This window comes from Balaenoptera acutorostrata, chromosome 13 (genome assembly GCF_949987535.1).
Source record: "Balaenoptera acutorostrata chromosome 13, mBalAcu1.1, whole genome shotgun sequence".
NCBI lineage: Eukaryota > Metazoa > Chordata > Mammalia > Artiodactyla > Balaenopteridae > Balaenoptera > Balaenoptera acutorostrata.
Window position 1 is genome coordinate 24,853,367 of NC_080076.1, and position 25,046 is coordinate 24,878,412.

At 41.0% G+C, this 25,046-nt stretch overlaps 2 protein-coding genes, 1 long non-coding RNA gene and 2 other non-coding genes across 10 annotated transcripts in view; 2 read left to right on the top strand and 3 right to left on the bottom strand.

The window, feature by feature from the left end:
* The window catches only part of MYO5B (myosin VB), a 366,352-nt gene extending 357,835 nt beyond the window's left edge, over window positions 1-8,517 (top strand). For all 5 annotated transcript variants that reach the window (XM_057526678.1, XM_057526676.1, XM_057526679.1 and 2 more), the window contains 4 exons: window positions 1,164-1,449; window positions 2,055-2,229; window positions 3,563-3,643; window positions 8,160-8,517. In XM_057526678.1, the coding sequence (XP_057382661.1) occupies window positions 1,164-1,449; window positions 2,055-2,229; window positions 3,563-3,643; window positions 8,160-8,312 (695 nt within the window). In that variant the 3' untranslated portion in view covers window positions 8,313-8,517. The remainder of the gene's footprint in view (window positions 1-1,163; window positions 1,450-2,054; window positions 2,230-3,562; window positions 3,644-8,159) is intronic.
* LOC103009889 (uncharacterized) lies at window positions 121-23,538 on the bottom strand. Its single transcript, XR_009005056.1, has 5 exons — window positions 23,428-23,538; window positions 22,780-22,987; window positions 17,414-17,479; window positions 15,452-16,440; window positions 121-2,451 (listed from the first exon to the last, which is right to left on the bottom strand). It is a non-coding gene; the product is annotated as an uncharacterized LOC103009889 (long non-coding RNA).
* Window positions 22,178-22,260, bottom strand: LOC114235890 (small Cajal body-specific RNA 18). Its single transcript, XR_003621966.1, has one exon. It is a non-coding gene; the product is annotated as a small Cajal body-specific RNA 18 (non-coding RNA).
* LOC114235891 (small Cajal body-specific RNA 17) lies at window positions 22,338-22,478 on the bottom strand. The gene has a single exon (XR_003621967.1). It is a non-coding gene; the product is annotated as a small Cajal body-specific RNA 17 (non-coding RNA).
* Window positions 23,005-25,046, top strand: part of ACAA2 (acetyl-CoA acyltransferase 2) — a 41,973-nt gene continuing 39,931 nt past the window's right edge. Inside the window, exon 1 of one of the 2 annotated variants that reach the window (XM_007197230.2) lies at window positions 23,005-23,161. In XM_007197230.2, coding sequence (XP_007197292.1) covers window positions 23,146-23,161 — 16 coding nt within the window. In that variant the 5' untranslated portion in view covers window positions 23,005-23,145. Of the gene's footprint in view, window positions 23,195-25,046 lie in introns of both variants that reach the window. The other variant, XM_057526681.1, reaches the window with a different exon arrangement.

Consider the following 25,046-nt stretch of genomic DNA (forward strand, 5'->3'; position numbering starts at 1 on the left):
ATAAATTCAGAAAGTGTAAATGCATGTACAGTGAAAAGATATAATCCACTTGCCCATATATATACTTTATTCATGGAGAAAGGAAAGCATTAAGTATGTTCATATACATGAACACAGTAGTAAACACTCATGCAATAAATATTTATTGAACATTCTGTCCAAAGCAGTACACTTGGGCACTTAACATGAAATCGGATTTGAAAATAAGAGCAGTTATTTTTTAAGTCACAAGAAAAGTGACACGTATATGCATCACTCACTGTGCTCCTTAAAGGCTGTTGAGGAAATAGTCTCCTGGACCATGTAAGTAATTCTTTCCCCAGGTTCTTACAACACAAGTAGGTTATAAGGGAATTCCAAGTAGGACAGAGTCCTACATGCCATCCAGAAATACATCCCTTGGGATAAGATTCATTCCAAATCCTTCTTCCTGTCTGAGACTCTCCTATGAGGCGCCAGTTTATTCTCACCAGACATAGGGAGAACTGGGGATGTTTCATGACTCAGGTAAGATGATGGTTAACAGCATCAGTTCTGGAATCAGACATACCTGGGTTCAAATCCTGGCCCTGCCACTTCCTAGCAGGGTGACCTTGGGCAAGTTATTTAACCTCTTTATGCCTCAATTTCCTCATTAGGAAATAGGTTGTTGGAAGATTAAAAGGAATACTGAATATAAAGTGCCTGACACGTAGTTAAGTGCTGTGCAGTAAGTATGACAGACCAGCTCACCTAAGATTTACATGGTCGGTGGCTGATGGAGAAAAGCTATTTGAACAACTATAGGATGATCTCAGGGTCCAGGCCCAGGTCAGTGGCTGGGCCATGACTACATCCAAGTTGCTCAAATGTTGGTCTCAGCACAGAAGCCAGTACAGAATTAAGCTGGTACGTGCCTTTTACCTCTGGCCCATCACCAATAAATTTAAGCGAAAATTTGGTCCACAGGTTTAGTCCAAGATTTCTATGTGGAAGTCCTATTCTGTGTAGAAATCAACAGGTTAGAAATTCCATGCCAAATGCTGTAAGTTCCTGAGCATGTCGACCTTGTTCACCTCTGGGTGGGATCACTTCCAAAGCCCTGAGTACTGTGTGATCTCAGTGACCCGAAAACAGATCTTCTTTGGGAACATGCAGCTTCTCTAATCATGCTTTTCTTTCAGTGTCTGCCATGTTGGAGAACGAGAGCATTCAGGGTCTGTCTGGGGTGAAGCCCACGGGCTACCGGAAGCGCACCTCCAGCCTGGCAGATGGAGATAAATCCTACTGCCTGGAAGCCATCATCCGCCAGATGAATTCCTTCCACACAGTCATGTGCGACCAGGGCCTGGACCCCGAGATCATCCTCCAGGTGTTCAAACAGCTCTTCTACATGATCAGCGCAGTGACTCTCAACAACCTGCTTCTGAGGAAGGACGTCTGCTCCTGGAGCACAGGCATGCAGCTCAGGTACGAGAGGCGCCTTGGCCTGGCACACACCAGCTCCAGTCAGGCACGGGACACTTGTCTCTGAAAATGAAATCCAAATCCAACGGATTGTCCTTGTCACAGTCGGTATGTGACTCAAATCCATCACCTTCTTACTGGTTGGTGAAATTCATCACACACTGAGATGGTGACCCGGTAAACAAATTAGTTCCGAGCTTAAACACATTTACATACTTTAATATATAGATTGTAAATATGATGTGGATAGGTCAGAGAGAAAAATTAATGACTTAAGAGGCATGAAGGCTCACAGAGAAGTACAAACATGTTTGCGAATGTTAAATGTTAAGTTGTTTTAATTCAATATAGTTAATGCCTTTTTTGCTCATTAACTTAGTACAGACACTTTAGGTACTTCATCTTGGCTTGATTTTAAGCACCCACTCATTTCACAAAAAGTGATTGAGTGCCAGCTACTTTTCACGCTTTTGCCCGTGTGAGACAATTAAGATGAGGAGAATGATAATACTCATGGCAGCTGGCCTGCAAAATAAACACAAGAGGTGAGCTCTTCCCAGTGAAGTAGGAGGCCAGGTTTAACAGAGCTCACTCTTCCTGTGTCTAAGGTACAATATAAGTCAGCTGGAGGAGTGGCTTCGGGGAAGAAACCTGCACCAGAGGGAAGTTGCTGAGACCATGGAACCCCTGATCCAAGCAGCCCAGCTCCTGCAGTTAAAGAAGAAAAGCCCCGAAGATGCAGAGGCCATCTGCTCCCTGTGCACCGCCCTCAGCACCCAGCAGGTGTGGTCACTGTCAGCCGAGGGCCTCAGAGCAAGCCCAGCTTCCATTTCAAGTCTGTTCCTGCCGGTGGTTGTTTCTTAGTGTGGCACTCCTGGCCCTTTCTGCTCCCAATGATACAGTCCTGAAGGTCCAGAGGATGGGATGTTCCTGGATGAACCAAAGGCTACTTCGGTCTATGAAACAAGATGCCACAGTTTCCCAGTAACTCTCTGGTGTCTCTTGCTTAGGTAGAAAGATAAGGTAGTCAACCCACAAAATGTCAAGCTTAGGCACAAACTTTTTTAAACGCTTACCATGAATTCTGGAATGTCTCTCACCTAGAAATTTAAATTGGTCCTGTTTTCACTTAGCATCCATTTACATTATTTTAAATAAAGTCAGTGAGAACCTAGAGGCATTTAAATGTTCCTTTCCTTTTCCCCTCAAAATTGTATTTGTACTAGGACTCGGCTGCAGAGATATAACCAGTCTGTAAAAAGATAAATCTTGTCCACACACAGGTGATCTTGCCCTCCATCATGAATGTGCCTGTTTAGAAATGGGCATGCCACAAGGTGGTAGTGCAAAATGAGACCAGCACGAGGAAATCAGATTTTCCAAATTAAATCATGCACCTTCTCTCTGCCCAGCGCCTAAAGAACAGCAAAATCCAAACTCAGCATTGCAAAGTAAACATACATTTCCTTACCTCCTCCACTAACTACTAAGAGATGAAATCCCAAACTCTTAGGAAAACTGCTTCCTTCTACAAGTGTACTGAAAGTTTTGAAACTTTTTAAAATTTTGCTTTCACAAGTTTACTTCTAGACTGCAACTGGCATCGCTCTGCCCCTGGGCAGGCTACTTCCCCCAGACAGTTGAGCAGACAAAGGATTAGCTTCCATTTAGACAGGAGTAAAATCTGTTCCTTCGTAAGTGATTTTGGGGGTGGGGGGAGGTAGGAAGGCTTTGTTAAGACCTTTGTTATATAAGGTAAGATACCCAGGACTCTTTTAATGAAACCTTTAAATTACTCGTGGATAAGAGGCTGAGTGCTTCAGGCAGCAGTTTCCTAAAATCCTCATTACTTTATAAGCCATGGAGCGTAGGGGGCGGGGTGAGTGGGTATACGGGAGAGAGGAATGGGGTAAGAGAGCTCAGATCTTCCAGGCAGAGCTTCCGGACTCTAGTTTACTAAATGTAGACCCCTAAACGTCAGTCCAGCTGTATCTAAACTGTGGATCTTGCCTAAAGCGAAGTGTCCTCCTGTGCCAATGTCCTATGTTCTTTAAAATTCAAAAGTTGTCTTATGTTCATTTAGCTCTGTGCTAAACTTTTGTTTTTATTCCAACAGATTGTCAAAATTTTGAACCTTTATACTCCCCTGAATGAATTTGAAGAACGGGTAACAGTGGCCTTTATACGAACAATCCAGGTGAGTTTTAAAATATTAATCGATGTTATAAAGTCCTAGTCTAAAACAAATAAAAGAATTGGTAGTTTAGATTTTAACCTTGCTTCTCTTTATTAATGAAATACTGGTTACCTTATATTCTAGAAGACCTTACATTTTTAGGTGTTCTCTTTAGGTAAATTGAGCCACACCACCCATGAATAACTTACCATATATACACAGAAGACTGAACTTTAATCATCTCTGCCTCTCAGATTTTAGACATTGTCTAAGTATTTCATTTGCCACTACCGTGTTACTGAACTATAGCACAAAATGAAATTAACAAAGTAAGCAGAATATCAACCCTACCCACAAATGGAACTAAGAAATACTCTTTTCAGAAAACAATTTGAGCTCTTAAATCTTGACTCTTAAGGCTTACGATATTTGCCCTTAGGAATATGCTTGAAAGAAAACATTTCAGGGAAATGATTATTTAAATCTGTCTTAAGAGTATGGGAATTTTTGCATAAAGATGAGCTGCCGAAGCTGAGCCCTAGGTGATCTGGGCTGAGTGCCTAACCTTTGTGGGCGCTGTAGCAGACAGCATGTAAATGATGAGTCACATCAAGATTACTCAAAACACAAGGAGCATTTCTCCCATTAGTATATGTGGGTAACATTTTGCGGAGACCTAATACTTTCTCAAACTTTTAAACAACCTCTTTAGCCAGTGAAGTAATTGTCAATATGAAACAAGGATAAAAAGAAATGGGGAAAAGTAATCAGAGGAAGAGGCAGGAAAAGAATAAATTAACTTGAGCGTCGTGTATAAGTAGAGAATAGAGGCTGAAGATCAAGGGGGGGTGTTCTCGTAAAGGCAGTGGGGGAAATGCAGTGGTTTATTAAAGATTTGGATCATAGAGAAGCAGGCAGAGAGTCACCAACACAGATATTGTATAGTCAGCTGCTGAAAAGACTGATGACAGAAGCCATTGAGTTCTCTGACCCGTTACTGTTTTTATGGAGAGTTGAGAATTTACACAAAGTGCAGATTTAGAAGGTCTTTTTTGTCTTTAAATATCTGAAACATACATTAGAGGGAGAGCTGTAACTGCTTATAAATTCACACTGTTTACGAGAAGAGTTCAGGCCAAAGTTCAAAGAATATGAGCCAAGTCAGACTTGGGTTTGAATTAAGGAAGTAGGAAAAAGACAGTGGAAGTTGGTCAGATATTCTCTGGAGACATGTACAGTCAGATTCTGAGTCTTCCTTAGCAGTCAATTCCCATGTCCAGCAATTCTTTCAAAAAATGGTTTTTTGGTTTGGTTTGGTTTGGTTTTTCTTGCTAGAGTTTTATGTTCTGTTTCTCCCTAGACAGTGCTCAGAGGAAAGGCTCGGACAATCCATGCCATCCTCCTGTACTTGAACCTTATGTAGGATAAATACAGGTTGCTTATTAAAAGCAAACCATTTGCTTGGGTGGTGAGGACAGAATATGCTGACCTATAAGAATGTAAATTTAAGGGGATTGTTAAACACACCAAAGGATTCCCACCAGCAATGCATGAGGTATATACATACAAAGGAATATCAGTCTTGTGTTTTTGTATGTTGAACCACCCTTGCATTCTGGTGATAACTCCAAATTGGTCATGTGTCTGTTTGTTAAGTCTAACTGGTTTATAGTGGTGTTCTTTGGCCGCTGTTTGCTGTTCATCTTCCATATGGTTTGTTCTATCCATTATTGAAAATGGGGTATTGAAGTGTCCAACTATTATTGTAGAACTATTTCTCCCTTTAATTCTGTCCATTCTTGTTTCATGTATTTTGAGCTCTGTTGCTAGGTGCATGTATATTTGTAACTCTTATATATTCTTGATAGATTGAGCCTTTTACAGATATATAATGTCCTCCTTTGTCTTTTGTAAACTTTTTTTATTTAAAGTATATTTTGTATGACAATAATATAGGCATTTCAGCTCTTTTCTGATTACTTGGAATGTCTTTTTTCAAACTTTTACTTTCAATCTTTTTGTGTGTCTAAAGTGAGTCTCTTGTAGATAGCATATAGATGGATCATGTTTTTTCAATCCATTCTGCCAATCTCTGCCTTTTAATTGCCTTTAAGTTTACATTTAAAGTATTACTGATAAAGGATTTACTTCTGCCATTTAGCTACTTGTTTCCTGGATGTCTTTTATGTTTTGTGTTTTTCAATTCTTCCATCACTGCCTTTTTGTGTGTTTGTTTCTTGTAGCAAGTGTATCATTTTGATTCCCTACTTTCCTTTTCTGTATATTTTTTAGTTATTTTCTTAGTGGTTACTGTGGTGATCACTATTAACATGTTCAACTGATAACGACCTAGTTTAAATAATACCAACTTAGTTTCAATAGTGCACAAATACTCTGCTGCTATACACCTCCATCCCTCTGCCTTTATATTGTTATTGTCACAGATCACATCTGTTATACATGTGTACCCATTAACAGAGATTTATAATTACTTTCTGCATTTGTATAAATCATACAAGAAGAAAAGGTGCTACAAACCAATAGTATAATGCTGGCTTTTACATTTACCTATGTTGTTAGCTGTACCAGTGTTCTTTATTTCTTCTTATGGCTTGATTTCTTATGGCTTTGAGTGACTGTCTAATGTCCTTTCATTTCAGCCTAAGGACTTTCTTTAGTTACTGGTAACCAGCTCCTTCTGCTTTTGTTTATCTGGAAATGACTTAGTTGTCCCTCAGTATCTGTGGGGGATTTGTTCTAGAACCTCCATGGGTACCAAAACCTGTGGATGCTCAAGTCATTTATATAAAATGGCATAGTATTTGCATGTAACCTATGCACATCCTCTGTACACTTTAAATCATCTCTAGATTACTTATAGTACCTAATACAATGTAAATGCTATGTAAATAGTTGCCAGCATGTATCAAATCCAAGTTTTACTTTTCGGAACTTTCTGAAATTTTAAAAATATTTTTGATCCATGGTTGGTTGAATCTACAAATGCAGAACCCATGGATACAGAAGGCTGACTGTAATTCTTCATTCTTGAAAGATAGTTTTGCCAGATATAGAATTGTTGGTTGACAGAAAGAAGAAATTTCAGGACTTCAAGTATATCATCCCACTGCCTTCTGGCTTCCATGGTTTCTGATAAGAAATCCACTTTTACTCTTATTGAGGATACCTTGTTATGTGATGAGTCACTTCTCTCTTGCTGCTCTCAGGATTCTTTCTTTGTCATTGGGGTTTGATAATTTGACTATAATGTGTCTCAGTGTGAATCTTTTTGAGTTTATTCTGCTTGGAGTTTGTTGAGCTTCTTGGAGATATATAGAGAGATAAATATATCTTTCATCAGATTTGGGAATCCAGCCACTATTTCTTCCAATAGTTTGCTGTCCCTTTCTTTCTGGGACTCTTGTGATGTATATGTTGGTACACTTTATGGTGTCCCACAGGTCCCTCAGGCTCTGTTCACTTTTATTCACCCTTTTTTCTGTCCACTCCTCAAACTGAAGAATTTCAATTGCTTTCTCTTCAGTTTCACTGGTCATTTCTTCTGCCTGCTCAAGTCTGCTGTTAGACCCCTTTAGTGAACTAAATGAAAATTTTCATTTTAGTTATTACACTTTTCCTATATCTGGCTCCAAATAAAGGGAAAAGGAGATGGGCTCTGTCCCTTTAAATCTTCCAACTGATGCTGCTGGAGGGAGCCACTGCCTCCCAAGAGAGCCAAAATCAAGGCAGGCATCTGTGCCTGCCCTTCAGGGAACTGCCAGACCAACCAAAGTGCACAACCCCAGATTTTTGAAAGACAAGATCTCACTGCCTACCCTAGCACCAGCCAGCTGCTCCAGGACTGTGGGTTGCTATCCCTACAGCTGCGGTGGGGCTGGAGAATGGGGGATGGTAGCTGATGCACACTGATCTCTTAGCAAAGGTCAGCAGGCTCTCCCTTCATCAGGCACTCTCCTGGTTATTGTAAGTGTCCCATCAGGTTCCAGAGTTACAAGACAGTTGATGCCAATTGCTTTTTTCTAGCTCAGTGGTTGCTTCAGTGGAGGGACTGACCCCTAGAGGTTCCTGCTCTGTCATTTTCTGTGATGTCAGTCTCCCCATTCCTTTTTACAGATGAGGAAACTGAGGCAGCGAGAGGTTCAGGAACTCACCCGGGGTGGTGCCAGGATTAGAGCTCAGGTTATCTGCCTCCAGAGCCCATGGCCTTAACCACTTCACCATACTGCCTCGCCACATGATGTGCACCTGAACTATATTCTTCTATTCTCCCTTAGATGGAAAATTTTTAAAGAATGCTAGAATTGGGAGAGGAGTTGAAGTCATATGATCTCCAACAAGCTTAAACCAGAGCTTCGCTCCCTGCTAAATACCTCAGGGAGAGGGAGACCACATTCTCCTGAAGTCCTACCCAGTTATCGTAACAGAAATATTCCTGTGATTCATTTTTGTGAATTCACCAAAACTGGCTATTTTTAGGCATAGGAAGTATTTTACATCATCTTATTCTTCCCCACAGGCACAACTGCAAGAGCGGAATGACCCTCAGCACCTGCTGTTAGACTTCAAGCACATGTTTCCTGTTTTGTTCCCATTTAATCCATCTTCTCTGACCATGGACTCAATCCACATTCCAGCATGTCTCAATCTGGAGTTCCTCAATGAAGTCTGAAAATGCACGTGCCAAAGCTCGATTGCCAGTGAGAGCAAGAAGGAAGTATACAGTACAGTAAAGTGAATTTAAGGATCTGTTAAATCTATAAAAGTAGACCACATCAGAGGTTGAGAACCTGTGCAGAGTGAACTATACAGAATAAGACACATCTGTTATTATATTTTGTACCTACTGCTCAGAATAAAACACTTGAAATATGGAAGATTTTTTTAAAGTATGATTTCGGTCTAAACAAATATACATCATGATCTATAGCCACCAAGCAGTCCCCATGGGCCATATAAAAGATGCCAGTCTATAAAATGGAAACTGCCTAGTTTTGATCTTTGCACATAGCTGGAGAATGCCCAAAGTAAAATGATATTAAACATATGTAAGTCACATAAACTGCCTTCAGAGGACTTTTAACAAATAATGGTACTAATAACCATGACACTGTCATATAGTGAGTGACATTTCCCCCCGTCAACAAACCGTAGGTGTGGATGGGTTTATGGGGAGATGTTTTGAGGACAAATATATAGACCTGGGCCTTCTGAGAAGTTTCCCAAAGACATTTTTTAATGCCTGGTGATGCAGAGACAATGGTGTAATTGACCTCCAGACTAAACAGTTTGATTATTGGTTTCTGAAATAAAATTAGAAGACTCAGTCCCTAACATACTCAAACCCACTTGTGTAGTTGTGAATTTACGGAAGAATTACGCTAAAAATGCTGCAGTCCCAAACGTAAAATGTGAGCAAATAGAAAGATATTCTTTACATTCCCAATGCTAATCCATGCACTTCCTGAGTCAACAAAACTTTCACAAAAATCTATGTAAGCTAAATGTTAGAAAAGAATAACAAGTCTTATTTACAGATTAAAAACCAAACAAGTCAATATAAAAGCCTTTAATCCCTTATTGCCATTATACCTCCAAAAAGAACATTACACAATGCGCTAGTGATTCCAGATAACTAAAAGAGTAAGGAAAACAAACTTCATCTTGAGGATCAGACTATTTGAAAAGCCTTTTTTAAAAATCAGTTCAGGTATTATTAAATTATTATCCAAAACTTTTGGGTGTTTGTGTGTGTGTGTGTTCTTTTTAAAGGGAGAGAAGCTTATGTCAACTTTCCCTTTTCAGGTTATTTTCAACACTTTTCAAATTTACCACAAAAAACTGTAAATATCTCTGCTTTGAAATAAGGATTTAAAGAATATTCAATGATAATATTACAATGAATTTTATGTTTGCTACTTTTATAAGTTTTTGTCTCTTCTAAAGCAAGCACTCCATTAGAAAATCCTACATGTCGTTTACAATCTTTTGCTGTATTTTTCATATTTCTGGTAGATAACAATATGCCGCTCCCATGACAGGAACAGACGGTGTTTGCAAATCATAGAAGAGCCTCTATGTTGCATCAAGAAGAAAACATTTCTCCGCAGAGTACAAGTAGAGCCCCCGTACCCCGCCACCTTCCCTTGCTCAGCCTCTCAGCTTAAACGGCTCTTGGAAACACAACACACTCCGAGCCCTAAACAATCCTGTGTGTGGAGCTCTCCTCGCCCGCTGGGCAGGACGAGGCACAGCCCCCGGGCGAAGGCCGCTGCCCAGCACGTCCCAACCCGAGTCGTCGGCATGATCCCCTCGACCTCCACGTTGCACGTCCCGGCTTCTCTCAGGCGTCCACGCAGAGCTGCGTCTTTCCCTTCCTCCCCAGCTAGAGTTACATGATATGACATCCCTGACTACACCCTTCAACAACCCACATGCTGACTAGCTTTGGAAGGCCAGTCTAAACCAGTTGAGTCCGCGGCTGCCTCTTTTTAAAGTTCTTTATTATGTGTAACTTGCTTTTTACTGCACTTTAGTTTAAAACTTGGCTTCATGTAAGGCCTGTTCTTAATCTTCGAGAGCCAAAAATGCCTTGTTAGAGTGCTAAGGAGTGTAAAAAGCAGTGATTCCATAAACGCGACGGCTTCCTGCCCCTACGTGCTGTCTTACACCCTCATTCTCTCGATCCCTCTGGGTTACTCCCTCTGCTGTCACTGGTTAATCACTGGGTACCAAGGACTCACTGAATAAAAGCTTGGCAAGTAGAATAAATGGGGTGGGGGAACCTTGTGAATAGTCCTCTACTTAGCCTAAGAAATGCAGGTTTAGTTCTCCTCTTCCAAAGGTAAAGGTATTTCACTGGAGCTGTACTTAATCTATATATCCTTAAAAAACAAGTACTCTTTTATAGACACCAGGAATAAAGGAATACAGTAATCAGTTACTTAATGTTTAGATCTGCCCTATTTAATGTAACACTTGGAGACTGGAAGAAGCATCTTTAATAATCAATCTTTTGTTAGCATTTTTCTTCTTTGCATTTTTTTAAAAGTCAGTTCAATTCATTTTCCAACTTCATGAAATCAATAATGACTTTTAATTTAAATAACTTAATTCAACGTAAAGTTTTGAATTCTAAACCAGGTATCTGTCTTTATATTGTAATATTTAAAATTTAGTTGACACTTTTCTCACTATGTGCCTTTAGCAGTTACTAAGGTAACTGACATCAATTCTCTGAAATAAGTGTTTCTGTGGGAAGAATTTTCATGTTCAACATAACATCCTGGTGGTGTTTTGATCTGTCTTTTGAAACATGAGAAGCATTTTAAAGATTACTTAAGAATCAAATACTTAGATTAAACAATTTGTATTTTAAGTATTATATGGGACCTATCTGTTTACCTAGAGTAATGTGTGTTCGTTGCTGAGGCTGACAAACACATCACCTACATGCACATCACCTACATTCTCCCTGTGCCGTCACAGCTGTGGTTAGACTTATGGTACCCAGCAAGCAGATCAGACCCAAAGGAAAATAGGCTTTTCCCCCCTTTTTATGAAGCATGTCAACAGGAGTTTCTTCCCTTTCCTGTACTAAATTTTAAAGCTTTTGTAAAAACAAAACAGACAAAACGAGGAACTTGGAAAACTTAGAAAAAATTAACACTGCTACCATCAATTCATCAAATATTTACTTAGAGCTTCACTTAATGCATTAAGATTATAGTGACAAATACATTAGAATCCATTTCTTTTACATACAGTAAATTTAATTGTTTTCATTCATTCTAAGGCACCAAGGGCATCCTAAGTTGAAGCACTTGTATAATGCCAAATGACTAAACAGTTACTAAAATATGACAGCATGGGGCAGGACACTGTAGATTTTCCTCATAGTATATTTCTCTGCAGTTTCTCAAATTATTTGCTGCATGACCCAAATAGCCATAATTCACTTTATGTACACATCGGTACCATAGCGAATTAGGGAGTATAGAAAATTAGAGGTTGATGCCAATGCCATAGGACTTTTTTCTTATTATAAAGGTTATTAGATACTAAAGATTGTTTTTCCTAAAAAAATTTCTAATTTTAATAAAGGGGGCCAATCAAAAATGAATTTAAACTACTTTCTAAAGTGATACAGTATCAGAATAATCCAGATTTGAATATAACATTTTGCTCCCAACTGATGTTTGGATGAAGGACTGCTTCACTGAAGGGGATCACATCATATTCAGGGGTGAATCTAACAATGGAGAAGAAATACTACTAATAAAAATATTTTTTCACTTTGAGCAAATCTGTAAACTACACCTTTGTTTATAAATATAAATTGCTTGTATTAGTTACTGTAATATTCAGCTGTGGATAAAAATTTGTGGAAATAAATACTTTTGAAAAAAGTGGTGTGACAAATTTAAATGAAATTTAAAACTCTGTAACTACACATTAGCTGAAAAGTTCATTTTTAATGCTTAAGAAACTATTCAGGGGCCTATATTCAAAGATGCTTCATGATCATTTAAACAAGGGTTTGGCAAACTACAGCCTGCAAGTTGGGGGTAGAGAGAAACTTTCCCTATAAAATAAGACTTACTGAGCTACACAATTCAAGCAAGGCAGTTTTGGTGTAGTGGATCAATGGAATAGGACAGAGAGCCCAGAGATAGACTCATATGTATAACTTTGTAAATGGTAGAGGTGACATTACAAATCAGTGGGGAAAATATTTACAAGACCTGTATGGAGGATCTTATATATAAGTGAAAAACATTAACAACATTTAAAACTTGGAGAAATAGATTTCACAGATAAGAAGACTCCATACCACAAAAATGTCAGTTGTCCCCAAGTTGGTCTATAGATTAAAATCCATCTCACTACAGTTTTTTTTTTTTGGTGAAAATTGACAAGCTAATTCTAAAATTTATATGGAAGAGCAGAGGCCCAAGGTTAAGGAAGAGGCTCCTCAAGACAAAGAGGGAAAGCTTTCCCTAATACGTACCAAGACTTACTATAAAACTTTAGTAATTCAGATGAGTGAAACTGGCACAGAGATAGAAAATTTGACCATTGGAGCAGAACAGAGAGCCTAGAAACTGAACATTTGTATGGAAACGTTGGTAGACTGTTTATTACCTAGAGGAGCACACACAAAAATCACCTGGAAATTTTTTTAAAAATTCACATAACCGGGCTTCCCTGGTGGCGCAGTGGTTGAGAATCTGCCTGCCAATGCAGGGGACACGGGTTCGAGCCCTGGTCTGGGAAGATCCCACATGCCACGGAGCAGCTGGGCCCATGAGCCACAACTACTGAGTCTGCACGTCTGGAGCCTGTGGTCCGCAACAAGAGAGGCCGCGATAGTGAGAGGCCCGCGCACCGCAATGAAGAGTGGCCCCCGCTTGTTGCAACTGGGGAAAGCCCTCGCAGAAACGAAGACCCAACACAGCCAAAAATTAATTAATTAATTAATTTTTTAAAAAAAATTCACATAACCAACCTCACCCAAATGTACAGGATAAGACATCCCCAGGGGAGGTGCCCTTAAACACCCATCATTAGGGAACCCTATTGAAATATTTCATGATACAGAAATGTGTTCACAACATACTGATCAGCTGAAAAGTTACCTCTGGAACCCAACTTCCAACCTAAGGATGGACAAACTTCTGGGTGGCTGGTGGAAGAATAACCTCTCTTCAGGAAAGCCTCCACCTCATTCCCAGAGAGGTTAGGGCCTATCTTCAGGACCTCAACAGGAAAACTGTGTGCCAAGAGCCAAATTTCAGACAACATACACTTATCTAGTAACAGCTGAGAAAGAACAAAGCAGCCGACATCTGGGTCCTGGTCTGACACTTAGAGGTAGGTCTGTGTGGTGGCAGAAGCTGGCCTGGTGCTCCCGGCTAGGCCCCGGTGATCTCCTTCTGCACACGATCTTACAAAACCACATCAGACAAGCTCACTGACTAATGAAGGGAACCAACACAAGACTACTTCACAGTTTTGTCTAAACACAAACACAAGATCTCTGTGCAAACCACACGATACCAAACACCCCTCTCCCGGCTAATGGGTGACTGCAGCTTCTTCACCAGTTGCAGCTTTAGTCTAGCTCCAATCTGCCCTCCTTCTAGATAGGATCATGCTGAAATAGCTATCAAAGACTTGACCCTACTTCTGAACAGCACCCAATCCAGAGTGAACCTCTGCATCTCTGGACTCCCCAAATCACCTAACCAAAGCCCAATGTCCAACACCCTCTCACTGAGCTGCCCCTCGCTTCCCTAAGGTGTGCCCTTGATGTGCAGACTTCCTGTTGCAACAGCATTAAACCCAACCTGTTCACAGACAGGTGTGTGCCAGGAGGCGTCTGGCTGAAGGGCATCAACACAGTGTTGTCCCCTTCCACCAATATTAGCATTTTGCAGGGTAAAATTAGAACCAAGGAGGTACTGTTACTGACCCAAACTTGGGTCCTCTCGCCTGCACACAGTAAAGCCAATCTACCAACATGGGGCCATGGGGAAGGAAAGTGCAGTGTACTGCAGGGCTAAGCAAGGAGTATGGGTGGCTAATGCTCAAAAAACCTGAACTCCAGATGGATTTCAGGGAAAGGCTTTGAAAGACAGGGTGAGGCAGAGGGTCTCAGGGTACCTGATCTGCTCCTAGACATTCTTCTGACTAGTTGGTGGTGAGGTAATCAGGAGTCAACATCACCAACCTTCTGGTTCCAGCTGGTCTGGGGTCTATGTGCTTGTGGGCAGCATGCAGTTAACTTCTCCCACCTGGTGGTGGTTTCAGTATCTGCAAAACAGCTCAAAGAACTTGGCTCAGAATATTATCTATAGCCCTTCAGGAGGAACTAAAGGTCCTTGACTTTGTTTAATGGCTAAACTGTTATTATTTTTGTCTTGACTGTTTTCCTTTGTTTCTGCATTTTCTCATTCTCTGATTAAGTTTGCTCTTTGGAACTCAGGGAAGGCCTAGGCAGTTAAAGTTTTTCTACCAACAAGAGGCAGGTGGAGGACGTGGGGGTAGGGGGCGGGTCTGTCCAGGGAAGGACCAATAGGGGCCTGCATGGTTACACCTCAGGTTATACAGGTTATGGCAGGTACCTTGGAGATACTGCCAGTTTGGTTGCAGACCACTGCAATAAAGTGAATAACACAATAAAGTGAGTGACATGAATTTGTTGGTTTCCCAGTGCATATAAAGGTTATGTTTCCACTATACTGAAGTGTGCAATAGCATTATGCCTAAAAAAACAATGTACGTATCTTAATCTAAAAATACTTTATTGCTTAAAAATGCTAACCATCATCTGAACCTTCAGCGAGTCTTAATCTTTTTGCTGGTGGAGGGTCCTGCCTCAGTATTGATGGCTACTTACTGATCAGCGTGGTAGTTGCTGAAGGTTGGGTGGCTGCAGCAATTCTGATTGACATATATACACTAATATGTATAAAATAGAGAACTAATAAGAACCTGCTGTATAAAAATAAATAAATAAATAAAATTAAAGGAAAAAAAAAGACAACAATGAAGTTGCCACATCTACTGACTCTTCCTTTCACGAACGATTTCTCGTAGCATGCAATGATGTTTGATAGCATTTTACCCACAGTAGAACATCTTTCAAAATCAGAGTTAATCTTCTCAAATCACTATGTATGGCAGCTATAGCCTTACAAAATGTATATCTTAAACAATGACTTGAAAGTCAAAATGACTCCTTGATCCATGGGCTGCACAATGGATGTTGTGTTAGCAGGCATGAAAACAACATAAATCTCATTGTACCTCTCCATCAGAGCTCTTGGGTGACCAGGTGCTTTGTCAATGAGCAGTCATATTTTGAAAGCAATCTTTTCTTCTGAGCAGGAGATCCCAACAATGGGCTTAAAATATTCAGAAAACCATGTGGTAAACAGATGTGCTGTAATCCAGGCTTGTTGTTCCATTTATAGAGCACAGGCAAAGTAGATTTAGCATAATTCTTAAGGATCCTAAGATTTTCAGAAAGGTAAGTGAGGATTGGCTTCAACTTCAAGTCACCAGCTCCACTGGCCCCTAACAAGATAGTCAGTCTGTCCTTCGAAGCTTTGAAGTCAGGCATTGACTTTTCCTCTCTGGCTATGAAAGTCCTAGATGGCATCCTCTTCCAATAGACAGCTGTTTTGTCTGCGTTGAAAATTTGTTGTTTAGTCTAACCACCCTCATTAATTATCTTAGCTAGATTCTGGATAACTTGCTGCAGCTACTACATCAGCACTTGCTGCTTCACCTTGCACTCTGATGTTATAAAGACAGCTTCTTTCCTTAAACCTCATGAGCCAACCTCTGCTAGCTTCAAACTTTTCTTCTGCAGCTTCCTCGCCTCTCTCAGCCTTCACAGAATTGAAGAGAGTTAGGGCCTTGCTCTGGACCAGGTTTTGGCTTAAGGGAATGTTATGACGGGCTTGATCTTCTATCCAGACCATGAAAAATTCTGTATCAGTGATAGGCTGTTTTGCTTTCTTATCATTGTGTGTTCACTGGAGTACCACTTTCAATTTCCTTCAAGAACTTTTCCTTTTCATTCACAACTTGGCTAAATGTTTGCAAAAGGCCTAGCTTTCAGCCTGTCTTGGCTTTCCACATGCCTTCCTCACTAAGTTTCATCATTTCTAGCGTTTGATATAATGTGAGAGATGTGTGACTCTTCCTTTCACTTGAGCACTTAAGAGGCCACTGCAGGGTTATGAGTTGGCCTAATTTCAATACTGCTGTGTCTCAGGGAATAGAGAGACCTGAGGAGAGGGAGAGAGACAGGGGAACAGCCAGCCAGTGGAGCAGTCAGAACACACACACCATAATCGATTAAGTTTGCCATCTGATATGGGCGCGGTTTGTGGCACCCCAAAACAATTACAGTAGTACCAGCAAAGATCACTGATCACAGATCACCATAACAAATATAATAATCATGAAAAAATGTGAAATATTGTTAAGAATTGGCAAAATGTGATGCAGAGACACAAAGTGAGCAAATGCTGTTGGAAAAATGGCACCAGTAGACTTGCTCCAAGCAGGGTTGCCACAGACTCAATGAAAAACAAACCAAAACAAAACCAAAAAAATGCAATAAAGTGAAGCAGAATAAAATGAGGTATGCCTGTATTACTAAATGAAATTCTAAGGCTTGGTAAGGATATAGACACTGCAAATAACCTTCCAACAGGTAGAGGAACAAAGACAAATACACTTGACCCTTGAATGCGGGGTAGGAGAGCCCACCCTCCATACAGTCAAAAGTCTGTATATAATTTATAGACAGCCCTCCATATGCTCAGTTCCTCCATATGGGAGGTTCCAACCAACCTCTGCTCATGTAGTACAGTAGTATTTACTATTGAAAAACATCTGCGTATAAATGAACCCATGCAGCTCAAACTCATGCTGTTCAAGGGTCAACTGTATATATCCTTCACTTAGGTTTGTGACAATATCTTAAGCTATTTGGAACACACCTAGACCTGGGGTAAACTTAAAATAAGTTCAGCAAATCAGTGTCTGTGTTATTTTCTGTCTACATTTCATTTCTGCTGTTCTTGTTTGGCAACTCGAACTTTCTGTAGAGTAGGTATTTGTTATAAGGACAAAACCACATCCAAGGTAATAACTGCTTCTTAATTAACAAAATTTGAAGTTATCACCAAAGCAGTTAGATTAACAACGAGCACATACATAACTTGCCCAACTACTCAAGATTAGCAAACTCACCTGTCTCATTTACTCAAATTCAAGGCCCTCTGTATCCTTGGGTTCTGTGTCCATGGATGCAATCAACTGCAAATCAAAAATATTTGAAAAAAATTTTTTTCCAGAAAGTTCCAAAAGCAAAACTTGAATTTTCCATGCACCAGCAACTATTTACATAGAATTTACATTGTATAAGGTACTATAATCCAGAGATTGCTTAAAGGAGAATGTGTGTAGGTTATATCCAAATACCATGTCATTTTAGATAAGGGACTTGATTTTGTTATCCTCCTGTAACCATTCCCTAAGATACAGAGGGAAAACTCTACTCATTTTTTAACATTGTCCTAGCCCCTACCAACTCCACCAATTTTCCCAGTTTCTGTTACTGAAACTTCTAAAGCCATTGCTGCATAAGCTACCATTAATTTTGAGTATTATAGGAAGTTTAAGCACAGGAAAATTATCCACAAAATGTAGAAGATAGGGCTGAGGCTGGTTATTTCTGAAATCCTAATGAAATCTTAACATTAGAATTTACAGATTTACAATAGATTCATTGATTTCCAGTCTTAACGCTGATCTATTTTTTTTTTCAAAAAAATAATTACAGAAAGAAATGATAACAGGGCATTTCTAAAAATACTGAGAGCTAAATGTCTTAGAACATTTACATCTCACGAGGGCCCATGTCTAGATTTTAAGAATTATAAAATAACTAATTTTGATATAGATATTTAGTGTTATACAATATATACTTGGTTATATATGGTTAAACATGAAAAGAACTAATTATAATTTATTTCTGGTAATTTTGCATCTTTATTGAAAGATACTTTTCCTCCCAATTTTTATTTTGAAAAGTTAAATAACTACTGAAGAGTTGTCAAAATAGAGCAATGAACAACCGTATACTCTACCTTTAGGTTCCCTAATTGGTAATACTTTGCCGTATCTGCTATCTCTCTTTCTCTGCCAGTGTATTTGTATGCATGTTTTGAGTCATTTGGTAATTAGTTGCAGCATCTTGACTCTTCACCTCTAAATATTTCAGTGTGTACCTCCTAAGAACAAAGGACAATCTCTGCCATATCTACAATATAATTAACATAATCAGGAAAAGTAATGTCAGTGCTACCGTCTCATGCAATTTACAGAAAGTTCCCCCAACTGTCCCAATTCTGTTCTTTAGAGTTGTTGTTTTTAAATCCAGTTTCCAATTAAAGATCCCATGTTACATTCAAATGTCACATATCTCCTCTAATCTAATACTATTCCCGGCCTTTTTTGTTTTTCACAACATTGACATTTTTTTAAGAGTTCAGGTCAGTTATTTTGGAGAATGTCCCTCAATCTGGATTTGTCTGATTGTTTCCTTATGATTAGATTCAAGTCAGACTTTTTTTGGAGAAATCCTACGTACGTGAAGTTGTGTCCTCAGTGTATCCAGAGGGTGCATGATGTCAGTTTGTCCCATTAATGGTAATGTTAAGCTTGGTCACTTGGTCAAGGTAATACAAGATTTCTCTAGCATACGGATAACTTTTCCTCTTCATGATACTTTGAGATTATGTAAATATCTTTACATAGATTTACATGTTTTTTATATATGTAAAACTTTTACCCAATGGTTTTCAAAATCCATCCATTTTCATGACATTTTTAATTACAAAAAACTTAGGAAATTTGGAAAGACTTACTGCTCGTGATCTGTAAGGTATTGAGTGGGAAACTGTGATACTTAAGAGTGATGGTATCTTAACTTTTCTTAATAAATATATGGGGGGCAAACTGAATAGAACCTGCCTTTTTCTCTTATTGAAGAACACTAATACCCTTATCAATAGTTCTACAGACCAAATGCAATAACTCTGCATTTAGACTATTATAAAGTTTTAATGGAAAAACCCATAACTTTTAAAGATCTGTTTATTTCCTCCACCACTGTATCTCACATTTATGCATAATTCACTGCACGTTTTCTGATTTTTAGTTTCTTCATTACAAAACACACATTTGACTGGCTTAAGTTTATTGAGTGTCAGCTTGAGATAAAATGTGTTGGTTTTGGCTCACCTAATGAATTCCATTTTGGTTTCAATTTTATTATGTTACTAGCTTTCAAACATAAATCAATTTCTAATGCTCTAATGGTACTAGCTCTGTACCATCCTTGGAAGAATTAAGAAAATAATCATTCAAATCATTTCCTGTAGGAGCCATGGTTGAGAAAGGCTGAGCATCTAGTAGTGACACATTGCCTCACTTCTCCACCTACCTGAAACCACACTTTACCTCATACCCCCAGATCCTTCCCCTGCCAAAAAAAGCAAATAAATCTTCTAATCCAAGCCACCATATGTAAGTATGTTACTTTTACCAAGGTTTCAACTACTTTATTTCTTCCACCGAGGAAGATTAACTTAACATTCACCTCCTTTCCTGTTTTCTATAACATATACCTTAGTTAATGATACCTGTCTCTTTTTCTACCTCCGCTTCTATGTTCCACATGCCATAAGCCCTGGACAAACAACATGGGCCTTGGGCTTCTGAGAACCAAGAGTTCAAACCTATAATTCAGCAAATCTAGATTTGAGGCCTTGGCAAATTCTTTGGTTTCTCTGGGTCTAAGCTTCCTCATTTATAAAATAAGAAAGGAAAAACTCTTACCTATTTCATGGGGTTGCAAAATGTTCCTTAATTTGGGTTTGTCTGATGTTATATGAATTGTATGTTATTCTGTTTTATATAACAATTATCATATTGCCTGAGTATATGAACTATAAACAGCATACATAAGTGCCTGGTGCATGGTGGGCACACAGTGCTCATAGATGGTAGCTTTTATTTTACTATGTTCTTTGCTCATCATCCAGAATATGAAGGTGAAAAAAAAATCATTGGGTATGTGGGAAGCTTTGATTTATTCAAAGTCCAAATTCCACTGACTATATACACTTCTTGTGAAAAAGGAGTATACATATTTTTTAAAGTTAATAGCCTCAGAACTCATGTATTGAATTGACGACTGTCAATTTCCTGGATTTGCTCAAATCAAAGCAACAGAAGAAAGAAAAGGAATAAACCAGAGGGTCAAATTACAATAGATGGTGAGTAAAAGGGAACAGTGGATAACTGGGAGAACAAAAGGGAAATAAAGGAATTTTCTGTAATGACGGACATGTTCTAAATTATATTTTGAAAGCTGAGAGTAGTTTGGGTTAAAAGAGTGTATGCACTTGTGACACTCATCCAATTTAAGATTTGTACATTTGACCCCATGGAAATTTTGCCTTAAAAGAATTGTAAACAAATACTGACCTCCTAACATGAGTCATAGTATTTCTGGGTGATCTTCATTAAAAAAAAAAAAAAAAAAGATGGAAGAACAGATGGAGGGACGTGATACAACAAATATGGCAAAATGTTAACAACTGTAGAATACAAGTGGTGAATATATGGGTGTTCACTGTAGAAGTCTTTCCACTTTCCTGTATGTTCGAAAGTTTTCATAATAAAAACTGGACTATAAAACAAACAAATAGGGACTTCCCTGGTGGCGCAGCGGTTAAGAATCCGCCTGCCAATGCAGGGGACATGGGTTCGAGCCCTGGTCCGGGAAGATCCCACATGCTGCGGAGCAGCTAAGCCCGTGCACCACAACTACTGAGCCTGTGCTCTAGAGCCTGTGAGCCACAACTACTGAGCCCGTGTGCCGCAACTACTGAAGCCCGCACGCCTAGAACCTGTGCTCCGCAACAAGAGAAGCCACCGCAGTGAGAAGCCCGTGCACCGCAACGAAGAGTAGCCCCTGCTCGCCGCAACTAGAGAAAAAGCCCGCGCACAGCAACGAAGACCCAACGCAGACATACATACATACATACATACATACATACATACATAAATAAATAAATAAAATTAAACAAACAAACAAACACAATGTGAGAGGGCCACGAAGGCATTTGAAAAGCAGGATTCTAGAGCGGGCATTGCCTGACAGCTCACAGAACACCTCAGTGCCTCCCACCACCCCTTCCCTACTGTGTGGTCCGAGCGCGGGTTGGAAAAGAATTTCCAGACACAAGGCCGAATGTAAGGAAGATAAGAGTTTATTAAAGAGAAGGGTCGCTGCAAGAACAGCTGGCCGACTTCCTGGTAGGCAGGGAAAGCCGACCCTGAGCGTGGGTTGCTTGTCTGGTTTGTTTGTTTGTTTGTTTTAACATCTTTATTGGAGTATAACTGCTTTACAAGGGTGTGTTAGTTTCTGCTTTATAACAAAGTGAATCAGCTGTACATATACATATATCCCCATATCTCTTCCCTCTTGCGTCTCCCTCTCTCCCACCCTCCCTATCCCACCCCTCTAGGTGGTCACAAAGCACCGAGCTGATCCGAGCCAGCAATCCCACTACTGGGCATATACCCTGCTTGTCTGTTTTTATAGCCAGAGAACAAAGGGACTTCTGAGTCACCCGCTGATTGGGTAGGATCTGCATGTTTCCAGTGGGATGAATACCTTTCTGTATATGGTATGGAAAAGGAGCAAGGCATGCTGCTTGGGAAAGCTCAGAGATGTTGCAATGGTTGCTGCATGACAGAGTGATAAGGGTCTGGTAACTCTCTCTGGTTCCGGGGATGTTGGCCCTTTTAGTTTATCTCGTTCTTTGTCCTTGGAGCACACCACACCGACCACGCGAATCAAGCCCGAGGCAGCCTGGCCAGCCTCCGAGCCCTGGCGCTGGGGATCTGCCCCTTCTCTGCCCGGGTCGCCTCCTGCTCGCCCGGTCTCAGTCCGTTCTCAGCACACACTCTATCACCTGGTTCCCAGAACTCAGATTGCGCAGTGGTCACGTCATCATCGACCAGGGCTCACAGTTACAGCGGCAGAGGCATCCCTAACCTCCCTCATCCGTAGCCTAACCGGCTCACCCAAATCTCCCAGCCCCCGGTTCCCTGGCCCCATTTCGCCTGACAAGTTTTCATAATCCTCTCAGGCTCCGCCAGCGGCGCCGCCAGCCATGGGGCCCGATCATATAAGGAAAATACTGCGGCTTCATCCGGAGCTGCACCGTGGACCCGGGGGCGCCCCTGCCCTACGCCACTCGTTACACTCCTCCCCTGCCAACCTCCCCAGGCCTGTCCCCCTCGCCGGCCTCGCAGTCTAGGCCTCTGCCCCTGGTCTGCGCAGCCGCTCTCCCCAGCCTGCGGGAGTCGCTCAGCCAATCCCCTCCCGCCGTCTTCCGGAGCCTCCCCCACTCGACTTCCGGTCCGCCGGCAGCGCCCGCCCGCAACCCACCTCCTTCAAACCAGTTCCACACTTTTCGGTTGCCTGGTCACACGTTTAAGAAAATTCAGGAGTGAGGATGAAGAGGCACGTTAATTACCTGTTGGGGGTAGCGGGGCGTATAGAGGCCGGGGATAGGATGGACAGAGTAGAGTCAAATCATTCTCTTGATTGGGAGACAAAGTCTTTAAAAACAACGATATGAGGAAAAAAATCCGCTTGCGAGGAACGTTCTCTTGTCCAAGGCCGGTCTCCCCGGGAGGCTTTGGTACCCTTGGTTCCCACGGGGTGGCGCAGAGGGCCGCATCCTGCCAAAACAGAGAGAGAGTCCTGGCCCGGCCGCGCTTAGTAGGTAAAAAGGCGCGGCCGAGGCCACGCTGGCGCCGCCCCTCGCGCTTAAAGTCCGGGTGCCCGGGGCGGTACGTCAGCGTCGCGGAGGAGGACCCCTGCGCTGCCGTCCGCCGCCATGGCCCTGCTCCGAGGTGACCCCTGCAGCCTCGCCTCTCTCGCCCCTGGTTGGTGGGGGGGTGCGGAAGGGCCCGGTCTCGGCGGGGAGTCGAGGCCTCCTAGGCGGTAAAGGGGACTTGATAAAACCCCAACCTGAAAGCACTGTTTGGGTTCAGGAGAAAACATACTTGTCAGGCAGTAGCGACAGTGATCTCCCTGCAACTTACAGCTGAGAGTTGAGACCACGGTTTGCTTGCTTCTGACCTTGAAGGTCATTTGCCTTTGCGCGGTAGTGACTCACCTAGTTCGAGGTTAGCTGTTCGGAAGACTGGGGCGACGCCATACGCACGAGGCGGCCTGGGGCGGAGGGGTGCCTCTCCCATGAGCCCGGCGGCCTCGGACTTGGTCAGAGGGTGGGCGGGGCTTGGGGGAAGGAAGGAATGTTGTCTTGGAGTCGGCAGGGGATCTCTGTTCCCCCACAGTGCTTGGTGGCGATCTGTTGGAGAACTTTCCTTAATCCCTTTCCCTTCTATTCTTTCGAGTGACTCCAGAAGAGTGCAGTCATTGAGTACATAAATTTTACAGTTATTAACTTACAAAAATATATGTAAACTCCCTTTTCATAACAAATGGTCGCAGTCAGTGGAATAAGGATGAAAGCTCATCCTTACGTTCTGTGTCTTTTGAAGAACCTTCAGATGGAACACGTTATATATAAAGGCCCCAGGCAGAAAAAACACTTGGCAGGATCTATCTAAGAACCAACATTCTGGTGGTCCAGGGCCCTGTGGGCTCTGTGAAGGAAGCGGGGTTTTATTCTAAATTCAAAAGAAGGCAATCTCCTACCTTAAAGTAGAATAACAGGATCTGATATCCAATCTGCCCCCATTTCCTCAGGGCTATGCGGCTGCCTATGTAGCAAGGAGGAGAATTTAAGAGCATTTAAGAATCTATTGCAAAGGTCCAGGCAACATCAAATGATGGTTTTGACTCAAGTGGGGGGCAGTGGAATTGGGGGAAAAGGGGGAGGAATGATTTGAGATAGATTTGGAGTTGGAATTGACAGAAGTTGGTGATAGGTTGGATGTGGCAGGTCAATGAGAAGGAAATGTCAAGAATGACCAGGTTTCTGGTTTGAGGAATTGTGTTCATGATGATACTCCTTATGGAGTGAGGAAAACTGGGGAAGGGATAGATTTGTAAGAGAATATTGAGGTGCTCAAGCGCAGATATCAGGTAGGCAGTTGGTTAGGGGGATCTGGAGCTCAGAAGAGCCAAAATGACATGTGAACAGTTCAAGTGAGAAATAGGTATTCTGAGACAAGAGGATTTAATTTAATTTGTCAGTGCTCTCTCCAATTCTGAATTTAATAAAGCAGCATATTGATTTTTTTTTAGATGAGGTATTCAGAAAACTCAAATTATTTAAAAGCTGCATGGTCATGAGCTATCTTCTTTAAAAGGAAATTATATTTTTATTGATTTCTCTGTATAAGAATTTATCAGTGGTTCTGACCACTTTATTTTAATACAGACCCCTTTGAAAATTTGATGAAAACTATGAACCCAGTAAGGGGAAAGGATGTACATCAACACCTGCATTAAGGGAGTATGAAGTTTATAAATTTGGGATACCATTCACTATGGTGTTAAAGTTAGTGATTGTATTTTTATCCATTTCCCTGTTTTACAGGGAAACTGTAAACTGTTTTACAGGGAATGTTTCCCTGTTCTACTGATGTCCAGAAAGGTAGAATGGCTTGTCTCTAATGGTAGTTAGTGTCTTGATTGTTATTGGTTAGTTAGAATACATTACAGATACGTACTTCTCTCAAGTAGCATACTAGGTGCTTGCAGAACTAGTGGGTAAGAGAGAACGTGCAACTGATTCTTGTGGGGAAAAGGACACATTTGAATGGC